Source organism: Malania oleifera, chromosome 4 (genome assembly GCF_029873635.1).
Source record: "Malania oleifera isolate guangnan ecotype guangnan chromosome 4, ASM2987363v1, whole genome shotgun sequence".
Lineage (NCBI taxonomy): Eukaryota > Viridiplantae > Streptophyta > Magnoliopsida > Santalales > Ximeniaceae > Malania > Malania oleifera.
The window spans coordinates 42,182,129-42,194,006 of record NC_080420.1 but is presented as its reverse complement, the minus strand read 5'-3'; the positions used below and the strand labels follow the sequence as shown (position 1 = coordinate 42,194,006).

At 36.0% G+C, this 11,878-nt stretch overlaps 1 protein-coding gene across 2 annotated transcripts; it reads right to left on the bottom strand.

Annotated features, from left to right (window-relative positions):
• Positions 1 to 235: 235 nt before the first annotated feature.
• Positions 236 to 6,199, bottom strand: LOC131154432 (amino-acid permease BAT1 homolog). Of its 2 annotated transcripts, none has more exons than XM_058107201.1 (8): positions 5,535 to 6,199; positions 5,140 to 5,400; positions 3,163 to 3,181; positions 2,816 to 3,035; positions 2,540 to 2,721; positions 1,811 to 2,100; positions 1,583 to 1,712; positions 236 to 679 (listed from the first exon to the last, which is right to left on the bottom strand). In XM_058107201.1, exons 1-8 carry the CDS (start codon positions 5,660 to 5,662, stop codon positions 332 to 334), a joined length of 1,578 nt encoding a protein of 525 aa, XP_057963184.1. In that variant the 5' UTR covers positions 5,663 to 6,199; the 3' UTR covers positions 236 to 331. The 2 variants fall into 2 exon arrangements, with proteins under 2 accessions (XP_057963184.1, XP_057963185.1); XM_058107202.1 differs by having other exon boundaries at positions 5,140 to 5,326; positions 5,535 to 5,666.
• Between the last annotated feature and the right edge of the window lie 5,679 nt (positions 6,200 to 11,878).

The window sequence follows — 11,878 nt, the reverse complement described above, 5'->3', positions numbered from 1 at the left end:
CAAGTTCCTTCTGAACGAATCAGTAATTTAATTTTGTTAAATTAGAGTTGTCAACCCACAGAATCCCCATACATATACAAGTCTATCTACGGTGTAAAGTTCAAAATTCTATATATCAACCAATTTTACTTTTTTTTATTTGTTTCATTGCTTCTCTCCATGGTGATGCTTATAATGATTTCATTTTAGAATTTAGAATTACTAGTACATAACTACAGATATCAAACACAAAGAGGAACATAAAATTATGAGACTCTGTTACTACAAAAAAAAAAAAAACATACAATTATTGCTTCTGAAAAAATGAGTATTATTGTATACATATACAATTTCAGATGTCTATGTTGGTAATGGGACCTTTAAACCAGTGCCGAGCACTCAAGATCCAAGAAGAAACAATAAGAATGAGAAGCCCGCCAACTGCAACAGGAGTGTAGTTGAGAGTCTCCTCAGTAATAGGGTATGCTACAGGCAAAGAGAAAAGGACTGATATGGTTGCTACCCAAAGAACTGCAATCCAACCAACAAGAACCCCATAACGGCCCAAGTTGAATGGTCCTGGAATGAAAGAATTGTGAGCCAAAGTCACCCTAAAAAATATTGGCAGGGCATATGCAATGTAGAGTCCAATAGTTGCTATTGATACCATGGCCTCAAATGCTACTAAGCTTCCGAGAGACTGCAAAACAAGTATTTAAAAAGTCAATGCTTAAAATTGGGCATGACAAGAAGATAAGAAAGATGCAATTTGTTGCATGAGGATATAATGACTTAGGGTATGAGTGACTTCTACATCCTAGCTGAATCTACTTGGACCTTAATAAGGTCCATGCTATAGTTGTAAATCATTGCAATCTTTTTTCCTGGAGGACAGACACATTTAGAATATACATTTCAAAATTTATAACAAAATAAAAAAAAATCACTAATAAAAGATGAAAGAATGTATAAATCAACCGCCACTGAGCCTTTATCCCGAATATGAATTTGGGTTTTGCTACATAGTTCCTTTTCACCAAATTTGATCTAAAGCCATCCCTTAAGTGAAAACTAGGTTCTATTAATCATTTTTAATTGTCTTGATGTATGCTTCTTTTTGGTTTCCCTCTTGAATCAACAATGCCTTCACCTTCTGCCTCACCCAAATCACTCTTCCTCACTGCAGCATCTAATGACCTCAGATGCCCATATATGTCTAAACCATCTTAAACAATTTTCTATCATCTTTTGCACAAAGATGAAAGAATATAAGAATGATAAAAAGGAGTCAAAACCACTTTTGGAAAAATATTATAACATTCTTTCTTCAATATCTTATTATGAATACTATTTATGTGAAAATGGAAAACAGATGCTACCAACTACAAAATAGATACACAACATACATAATGATAATTATATAAATGGCTGATGCAGCTCCCATTTCCTGTCTTGTTAAATTATATCATTAATATCTGCAAATACTCACAACATTGGCTTCGCCTATTATTTGGAAGATGATCTAAAAGCATGGTTGAAAGGCAAGCCTCATCTATGGTCAGACAATTATGATAATCCAAGTGAATTAAAAATGATTACGTACTGTCAAAGCCATGCAAAATGATATGAAAGCAGAGAGCCAGACTGCATTAATGGGAACCTCCTGATTGTTCACTCTATGCCAAAATGTTGAAAATGGCATGGCTCCATCTCTAGAGAATGCATAAGCCATCCTGCAAATGAAATTTTACCACTCTAATTAGCTCGAAGGAAATAAAACTCCACTAACTAAAAATTTTTTAATAAGAAATAAGCAAAGAAGCTTGTTCACCTGGAGTTGCTCGTAACTGAACTCATACCACAGAAAAATATAGCGATCGCAATCACCCCCAAACAAATAATTCCACCAGTTCCATTACCATATCTACTCTTAAATGCTTGGTAAAACACTTCAGCAATGGCGTAACCACCGGCATCATTGTCGCTACTCAACAGGTAAGGGATGTTGGTAACACAAAAGGTGATGCCAAGTAGGTAGCCCCATCCAACGATTATAGATATGCCAATGGAACTTATTATTCCTCTTGGTCCATTTTTATCAGCACTCTTGGTTTCCTCTGTCTGCAAACGGAAATTCAAAGGAATCAGAATGGTTTATTTTTAGTTGTCAGATTATGCACAATGTAGGCAACACAAAGGTAAAGGGCTACAAAATAGGGGAAAAAAACGTAAGTTTCAGAATCACGTTGGATTTTCATTTTATTGGTTAGAAGTAAATGTTATGAATATTAACTTCTGTAGTGGAACTAATTATCATGCAGGTAAATATACAGCCAGCAGAGTATGCGGCCTAGGACATGTTTCAACATTTTAGTGTTAAGAACAAGTAGCTAATAACAGGAACCTAAATGTGTTGAGTAATAAACAAAGACAAAAGATTCCAAAAAGTTTCCTGTATCACAGAGAATTCCTACAAATATACAGGCATCATACTTCACTCACACATTTGAAGGCAATCAATTTACTTGGGAGGGCAATAAGAGAGACAAAATAAACTAACCATATGAGCAGATGCATCATACCCAGTTAAGGTATACTGACTCATTAGGAGTCCCAGAAAAAATATGTAAACTCTACTGTTGATCCCATCACCATTATCAGTGTTGAAGTGAGTGAAAACAAACTTGGTAGTAGCCCTCTCTGTTGAAACCATGGGAATAAGAACCATAAGGACAAAAACACCTGAAAACAGAGAGACGCATGAGATGTCAAACAAAGGGAACACCTCAAACAACATAAAATGAAAAACTGAAACGAAGATATGGCATCTTCATACCCACAAGATTCCATGCAGCAGCAAGCTGTCCAAAGAAGGATAGCCAAAATATGGGAAGACTGTTTATGATAGCATGAATGAGCAGAATTCCCCCATGGAAGCAAATAACAATGTATTTAGATGCCATGTATCCACCACCATTTTTCCCACCTGTGCTAAGGAGAATTATTACCTGAATCAGCTGTGCAAGTGAAAAATCTACACTGGTCGTCACGGCCCACTGCAAATGAAAAAGGTCTTTCACATCATAAAGCTTATAATCGAGAATATGACAACCAGGTAAAGCTTGGTCTCCAACAACTTATTGATGGTTTTCAAACTTCAAGATAATTGAACTCTATAACTACCTGACCAACAATGTTAAACCTGCAAAAAATACATAAATAAATAAAATTACTTACCATGCATCATATGTCATTGCAAGAATACAAGAGATGCTTTAATTTACAACTAAAATTTTCCAATATTATAAGCATTACGGTTGCATGATAAAAAAAACAAAAGGCATCTCAAGTCACAAGGCTTGCTGCTTTGCGAGGGTAGGGGGAGGATCGCCATGATGAACCCAGCCTTACCCCTGCTTTTAGGCAAAGAGGCTGTTTCCTTGGACTCAATCTGTGACCAACCCAACTGGTCCTAGAGCAGCAACCTTAATATTGATCCAAGGCCCGTCCTCACTACAATTGCATGATCTAACTTAAAAAAAACTAGGGCAGCACATTGAACATAGAAATTGTGTTTTGGAGAAGGTTATAATGTGGAAGAACATAAACAGGTCAAGAACAATTCATGTTCCACAATGGTTAGATGCTGTGTACAATCCTAATAGTATGGTTACTCCAATCAAAAGCATCCCATTTTCTACCTCCATTTTTGCCTTCCGTTTTCTTTAAATTTTGTCTCTGTTTTCAGGTTTTCTTGGGTGAACAGAGAGAAATGAAACCAAGATCTTTTGTCTGGTTCATCATTTAATGAAACTAAGATATTTTGAGAGAGAGAGAAACTAGCCTTCAGAAGTTCGAAGTTCATTGTTCACTACAATAAACCTGAAGTAAGAGAGGAAGTGACAGTAAATTTCATATTTCTAGTTCTCCTCATCATACCTGTCCAATGTACCATAGAACCTATAATCAGTACTGACATTACAATGTAACCCTAGACAAGAATTGTCATGAAAAACAAAACCGTAATATTAATGCAAGGCCACTGATCTTGGAACCAACCAACACTTGGAACCAAGTAGACAAAGCATATAAGGTTATTTGGATCACAGGCTTGGAAGATGATAACCAAATATTCAAATGGGAGATTGGATTTTGCCCCAGTCAACAGCAAAGGATTAATAGAAACAGTAAAATGCACAATTTCTCCAGCTACCGTCAGAAGCTAGTGCAATAATAATGTGATCATAAAATATTTAGGTTCAACATTACACAATTAATATAATATGGAGATCTTTTTTATTGCATTAAATGGTTTTGTAAAGGACCTTATGGAGTAACAAATTAACATTATTTGTGTGTTGTGTTCTTCCTCATCTCTTGAGATTCTTGAATTCCAGTTTGGAACAAGGCATATCATGTTTTTGGACACGCAATCCCAACTGAAGATCATTAGTTCGCAATTTATTTGTCATATCAATGATGTGACAGAACAATACAATAGGCAGCACCAAACTCTTGCCTAACAAGAAAGTTGAAGGCATCGCCTCTTATCAACTCATTTTAACTGCATGGAATTATTGAATCCACTTAAAAACTCCAACCGGTCCCTAAGAAGTCAACTCAAAGGGAACACAATAAAAATTTAAAATCTGATAATTATTGTGAAAAATAAAAAAATAAAAATTCCCGCTTTGTGAAGCTTATATTTCTAGCAAAGAAACCAACAACACCAGAAAAAAGCAATCCAATTGCCAATATCTTTGGCCATTGTAGACCCCAAGCTGCTAAACTTCAATTCCCAAGATTGTTTTAAATCCTCAAAAAGTGGAGGCTCAAGCAAAGTTCTGACCAAAGTATGTTTTTCCTGGTTGGAAGTCAGGGTAGTGAAGTGTGAATGAAGATGAATATCAACTCGAATTGGGCACTACTAAATTAAGAAACTTAGCTTAGAGTTGTTTAATTACCAGCGGCCAGACCGAGTTGGTGGGGGTATCATCAATATTCAATAGGGTGTCCAAAGAATATCTAAATAAACCAAAATATGGGGACTTACGCGAAGATGTGAAATGTGAAGTAAACAAAATCCATTTGAAAAAGGAAACTGAGCGAAAATGCAAGCTACCTGAACATGAAACTGAGAAAATGAGAAAAATGATTTACCAGCCAGTCAACCATGAGGCAAAAGGTGCCCAACTTGGGCCAGCAAGCTTGGCACTCCAATAGTAGAGACCCCCAGAAGTTGGATAAGAGGAACAAATCTCAGCCATGGACAAACCAACAAACATGGTGAAGATGCCAGCTACAAACCATCCATAAACCATAACAACAGGGCCCCCAAACTTCAGCCCTGTGTTGTAAAGGGTAGTGATTCCAGTAAGCACAGATATGATTGAGAATGAAAACGCAAAATTCGAAAACATCCTGCAATTTCGAACAATACCCATCAACCAAACACCTCAAACATAACATTTCTTCTAAAACCTGAATTGGGCCTTCGAAAAATCAACAGAAATAAGCAAACAGAGAACCAAGAGAAGGGGTTTAGAGCAATTTACGAGAGATCCCGCTTGAGTTCCTGCTTGTACCCAAGCTCGTGGAGACGGGAATGGCCGGAATCCACCGAAACACCGCCGTTTTCAACTCCGGATGGCGTACCCATTTCTTCCCCACTACCCCAAACCATCTCACGACACACGCACACGCACACGCACACAGACGCACGCAGAGAGAGAGAGAGAGATTTGCTTCCTCAATAGTCGAACATCAAAATTCTTCCAAAATCCTTCTTTGAATTTTAATATTTCGATCTCCAGTCCGTGTGGGAATTTTTTCTTCCGTGGATTCTTTGATGATTCACAACAAAATATCTAACTTCTTACAAGCACTGGAGCTGCCTAATCCAATCATCTCTCCCTGATGTTAAGCTCCGAAGAGGGAAGGCTGTCATTGGCTGTCCTTCTATAACAATAATGCACATGACGCACGGTGAAGATGGAAGAAGGTGATTTGATGGCGATGCCCATCGGGGTTTGAACTTTCCACTCTCCCTCTATTATTAAATGCTCTTTGAAAATGGCGAATTACTTTAGTTATGATGACATATGGTTTACGACTCAGATGAGTCTCAATAAACAAAGAAGAAGAAGGAAAAAGAGAAAGTGTGGTTCCATGAAAGCTGCGCAACGGACGGCTGTAGAGATTGCGTACAGACTGTAATTTTAGTAGCAGATACGCTTCAGCTGTTTCCATTTACGCTGCTTTGAAGGAGAGACAAATTTTGGGATTCCCACATGCACTATTTTGACAATAAAGTCACTCAAAGTTTTATTAGCTAATGGTGATTCACTATTATTTTGGATTCTTTGCCATGGACTGTGTGACTCTAAGAATGAACAGGAGAGACGGTTTTTTTTTTTTAAGAAGGGCGGTACCCCACATTTATTTATTGATAAATCCTTACTTTTTACGGAAGAATACCGTGATTACAAGATAATGAGAGAAACAAAAGACAAAACTTTAAAGGGTTCCCAAATAACAACACTAACATTCAGTCAAAACATAATTATAAGGACCTACAAAACTAATATTACGCAACAAAATAAACAAAACATAAATAACATAAAACTTATACCAAAACTAACAGGAAAATCAGTTAAATATACCTCATATAAGTCGTACCCATCTTCTCCAATTTATACATTCTATTGATAACTTTAGGGAGTTGACTACTATTTGTAAATACCCTATTCCTCCCCTTAGCACATTGACAAGTCAAGGCATCTACTACTTTATTTCATTCTCTATACCAATGTTTTATCGAAAAGTCTACTCCCTCCAATAAAGCAATCAGTTGCTCCCAAAAATTCCACAAATACTACAAGGAGCACATACTTGATCTTATCCAATTTACAATAATCTCCGAATCACATTCAATATCAATACTAGTATGACCCAAATATTTGCAAATCTTTGTTCCCTCCAACACAGCTCTCAATTCAGCTTCATTATTTGAACAAGAACCAAAATATTTTGAAAAACCAAACACAAAAGAACCTGTATAGTTTCTAAGGATGCCACCACCACCCGTCGGCCCTGGGTTCCTCAAACTGCTCTCGTCCAAATTTTGTTTCAACCTCCCTTGCCTCGATTTTAGTAATCTCACACATTGCATAGTTTTAATTTTTTTATTCACAATTTACACTTCTAGATTCTGCAATATCCAAAAATCAGTATCCTTTAACTAAGTCAATCCTGTCATGTTCCTACTCAAAACCCTACCCAATACTTAATGGACAGCCACACATCTATACTACTCTCCAATTTTCCCTCCATTCTAACCACACATCTCCTTCTCCACAGCCTCCAAACAACTAAAAAAAGAATCAAACCCATCAATGATCCCAATTGAGAAAATCTGGAAGCCCTATTAAACCACATTTAGACTCTTTTTTTTCCAACTTTGTTGTCTAAGGAAATGAACACCAACCTCCGCCGACACCTTCCTCCAAACCTCAGTAGCAAGGTCTCCCTTATTTAACACATGCTTCATATCTTCTGACTGCCTCATCTCATAGCAATTACACGCCGAAGCCAGCGAAACCCCCACCCTTCTCACCTTTTCATCAACACTTAAGCACTCAAAAGCGGCATTCGACATGCAGATAACAATTTTCTTCGATAGCCATTTATTCCAAACCCACTTTGCCCACTCAAACTTTGGAACTCTAACTCTGATAACATTCCATGCGGACTTTGTATTAAAGCAGCTATCCTTTTTCGGGATCCATAGCAGCAAGTTTGAAGAGTTTCTAAGATTTCCCACCTTTTCCATCACTTCTTCCGCTTGATTATACCCCAGAATCCTCTACAAATTTTTCACATCCCACACATTATTGATAACCAAATCTTTTAATCTGATATATGAATGTGCACCATATGGACACTCTGCAAACAAAGGTCCTGAATTTAGAAACTTATTATACCACAAATTTACATCTCCTTCTCTAACCTGCCACTTAGATTTACTTAACAGTTTAGGCATACCCTGTAGAACTTTCCTCCAAAAGGAAGAATCCGATGCATGAGGTCTGCAAAGAGCAATATGTCCTCTTTCACATATTTAGTTCTTAAAAATCTAGCTCATAAAGAATTTTGAGTTAATAAATGCCAACCAAACTTCATGAACAAAGACCGTTGCATTTCTGAAATGTCCCTTACTCATATGCCCCCCCTCCTCTACAGGAACACATAATTTCTTCCAAGCCCTTCATTTCATTTTTTTCTTTTATATCCTTAAAACCCCAGAAAAAAGAAGCAAACATACCTTGTATCTTTTTTATCACCAGTTTCGGGGCATTTAAAACAGCTAACAGATGCAATGACATACTCGACAACACATGTCTCAACAAAACAAGATGACCTCCTTGAGACAACCGTCTACTTTTCCAGCCCTCAACTCTCTTACTTATTTTTTGAATTAAAGGATCAAAATGACAACCCTTCAATTTACCATCCACTATTGGCACACCCAAATACGTAAAAAGAAATTTACCTTCACTAAAACCAATTTCGTGAAGAATTTCTCCTTTCCTCAGAACACCCAACTTCTTTGAGAAAAAAATAACTGATTTATCTTTATTCACCCTTTGGCCAGTCCAGTTTTCATATTCCTTAATCACCTCCATTATCTGTCTAACAGATTTTTTTTCCAGCATTAGCAAATATAACAACATCATCCGCGTACATTAAATGTGATATAATAGGTGTACCACACGGATGTATGAACGGTAAAATTCGCTTCTCAGACATCTTTTTTTGAACTAATTTAGAAAAAACTTCTTCCATGATGATGAAAATATATGGCGACGACGGATCCTGAAATTAGGATAGCTTCCTAAGAGGGGGGTGAATTGGGATTTTAAAAACTTTCTTTTAATTCCTTTTAAGAATACTTAACTTTTTTTATTATTTAACCAATTCTTTGACTTGTTTATTTAATTTTTCAAACACACAATAACTTGGTTTCTTTTATACAATCAATAACACAACTAATTAAACATCTAATCTTCAACCACACTATCCAAACCAATCAAACACAATTGGAAAGTAAAACAACCAAGTCAAGATTAAGATAACTGCATCACTATTTAAATTGATGAAATCATTCAAGATTTAAGACTCTTGGAATATAAAACAAATTTTTATACCATCCAATCACAATCAATATAATATATGTAACTTTCAACTTTTGATGTTTTCAGCCCTATGGTGAATGTGAGTTTTAAACAAAACCCTGTATATATGAAATTTCTTCTTCAATATGATGTTCAATATAAAATCCAATTACTCTTTCCAAACTTTAGAATTCAATAAACTCTTAAGTTAATTTATCTTTGGGATGTTTAGCCAAGTAACTTACTCTCGTATGGTTTCCACAAAGAATGGTTCAACTAGCGTACTCCCTTTTGGTTTCCGCAACCCAAATCAAAATCAAACTTTAAGGTTTACTTGATTTCCAAATATACGTAGTTTATATGATTTTAAATTTAAACCATCCACGCAATTTAAATATATACTGAAAATAAAGAATAGGGAAAGAGAGAGGAACACAAGATTTTATGAGGTTCGGCTTCAACACAGCCTACATCCTTGCCCTTGGCAAACCACCAAAGGATTCACTAAACCTGTTCCGTTAACGGGTGGAACAAACCTTTACACACTCATTTGTTAAGGCTAGAGCCCGCCTTCTCCAAGTGATATCCCCTCACTTGGTCACTCCTTCAAATAGGCTAAAGCCCGCCTCTCTAAACAATATCCTCTTGCTTAGCCAATGATTCAAACAATCCTTGGATTCGTCAATCAACAGGATAAAAATCAAATAGATGTGTACAAAGAGCTTGCTCCTCAAAGAACTGATTAGTACAATTTACAAACTAGTATACTTCAAAGTAAATAATAATTTAGAATTTTAACTTGAAGCTCAAGGAAGTATATCACCGATTAATTCTTTCAATGATTGAAAGAATTAGAATTTGTAACACGATTCTGGTGGAAGAAGATCAGCAAAATCTCATGGAATTAGGAATAGCTTCCCAATAGGGGGGTGAATTGGATTCTTTTTTATTTTAATAATTTTTTAGCTTTTGCTTATGACACCAAGAAAAACACAATTAATAACTGATAATCTCGCTTGAAAATATTGAAATTTAAATTCACAAGCCAATCAATGAAACCAAAGCAATTCAACCACTCAACTAAGAATATTAGTACTTTTGACAATTTCCCTGTGAATGTTTACCACCTTCTTTGAGTAAACTCTTCGTATGCACTTCTCTTAATCAAGATTTCCGCAGATTAACCAACGTACTCCCTTTTGGGTTTTCGCAAACGGTTAATCAAAACTTACTTTCTAAATATCAAGAGTCTTTGTTTATGTCTAACTTTAAAACCTACAACCTGCACTTTAAATCACACAACAACAGCAAGTACAGAAAATAGAAAGTAAAGAAGAGAGAAAGACACAAGGTTTTTACGAGGTTCGGCTTCAACACAGCCTACGTCCTTGCCCTTGGCAAAACACCGAAGGGTTAAACTATAGCAGTTCCATTACCGGGTGGAACAGCGCCTGTTTACAATCACTCATTGGCCAAGGCTAGAGCCCATCTTCTCCAAACAATATACCCTTGTTTGGTCAACGATCCAACAGCCTAGAATCGTCCAAAATCTTTGAGAGAGATATCAAAATGCTAGTGTACAAGAGATGCTCACACAAAGAGCATATTAGTACAAATTGAAACTATGTACTTCAAAAGATAAATATCAAGAAAGAAATACACTTTTGAAGCTTAACAGGGATTTCACCAAATTCCTTTTCTCCATATGAGAAATCAGTAATCTTTCTTCAGGAATTGATGAGCAAGAATATCAGAATCACAATACTTTCAGCTTGCAAGAGATTGATCAAGGTGAGACTTTGAGAGCAAGAGAGCTTGAGAGATTTTCAATGCTTGGTGTATTTTTGATTTACAAAAACCATGTATTTATAGGCTTTCAAAACAAGTTTCCTTGTTGCAAGAGTTTCCTTAAGGAGTTTCCCAAGTTATTAGAAAAATTGGAGCTCAAACGGTTATATTTTAAAATATCAAAATTTAAAAATTTTTCCCGTTGAACAGTGTTCAGATGTCTGAAGATTCGAGTTCAGATGTCTGAAGCTCCTGAAACCCTTTAAAAATTGAACTGGACACAGGGTTAGAAGTCTGAAGAGAGGGTTTAGACGTCTGAGGTGTAGGGTTCAGATGTCTGAAGTATCGAGTTCAGAAGTCTGAACTGCTACTGCCCGTTTCTATTTTGATCCATAAAATTTACAGACGTCTGCACTTAATCTTCAGACGTCTGAAGTAATTCTTCAGATGTCTGAACATGAAGTTCAGTCATCTGAAGTTGCCACTTCAGACATCTGAACTGAAAAGTTCAGTCATCTGGTCTGCCAAGAACCTGTTTTAGAAAATATTTTTCTTTAAAACTGATTTGCTCTCTTATTTAGATTTTTACAAGACTTATTTTAGAAATCTTAAATAGGTCTTTAAGTCCTCATAATCTCTTGGAAGAGCTTCAAAACATATTTCAAACAATATTTTAGCTTTTGAAATACTTACAAATTGTTTCCTAAGCCTTTATATCTCATTCTTGAATTTTTTCTCATTCGTTGCTCTTGAAGTTCTTTGAAAATTTGCTTGAGCTAACTTTATCTGCAAATGTCTTAGTTTCTCCTTGGATCATTGATTAGTTGACCCATACTTGATTCATACTTGATCTTTACTTGAATCACACTTGATCTTTACTTGAATCACACTTGATCTTTACTTGAACCATATTTGATCCTTATTTCCTGAAACACAAA

What these genes read in the sequence shown, in the direction of transcription:
- LOC131154432 (XM_058107201.1), bottom strand. Translation starts at nt 5,662, where the DNA reads ATGGTTTGGGGTAGTGGGGAAGAAATGGGTACGCCATCCGGAGTTGAA. An exon ending in GAACTCAAGCGGGATCTCTC is followed by an intron (nt 5,401 to 5,534) that starts GTAAATTGCTCT and finishes TCGAAATTGCAG; the next exon opens with GATGTTTTCGAATTTTGCGT. An exon ending in CATTTTGCATGGCTTTGACA is followed by an intron (nt 680 to 1,582) that starts GTACGTAATCAT and finishes CTTGTTTTGCAG; the next exon opens with TCTCTCGGAAGCTTAGTAGC.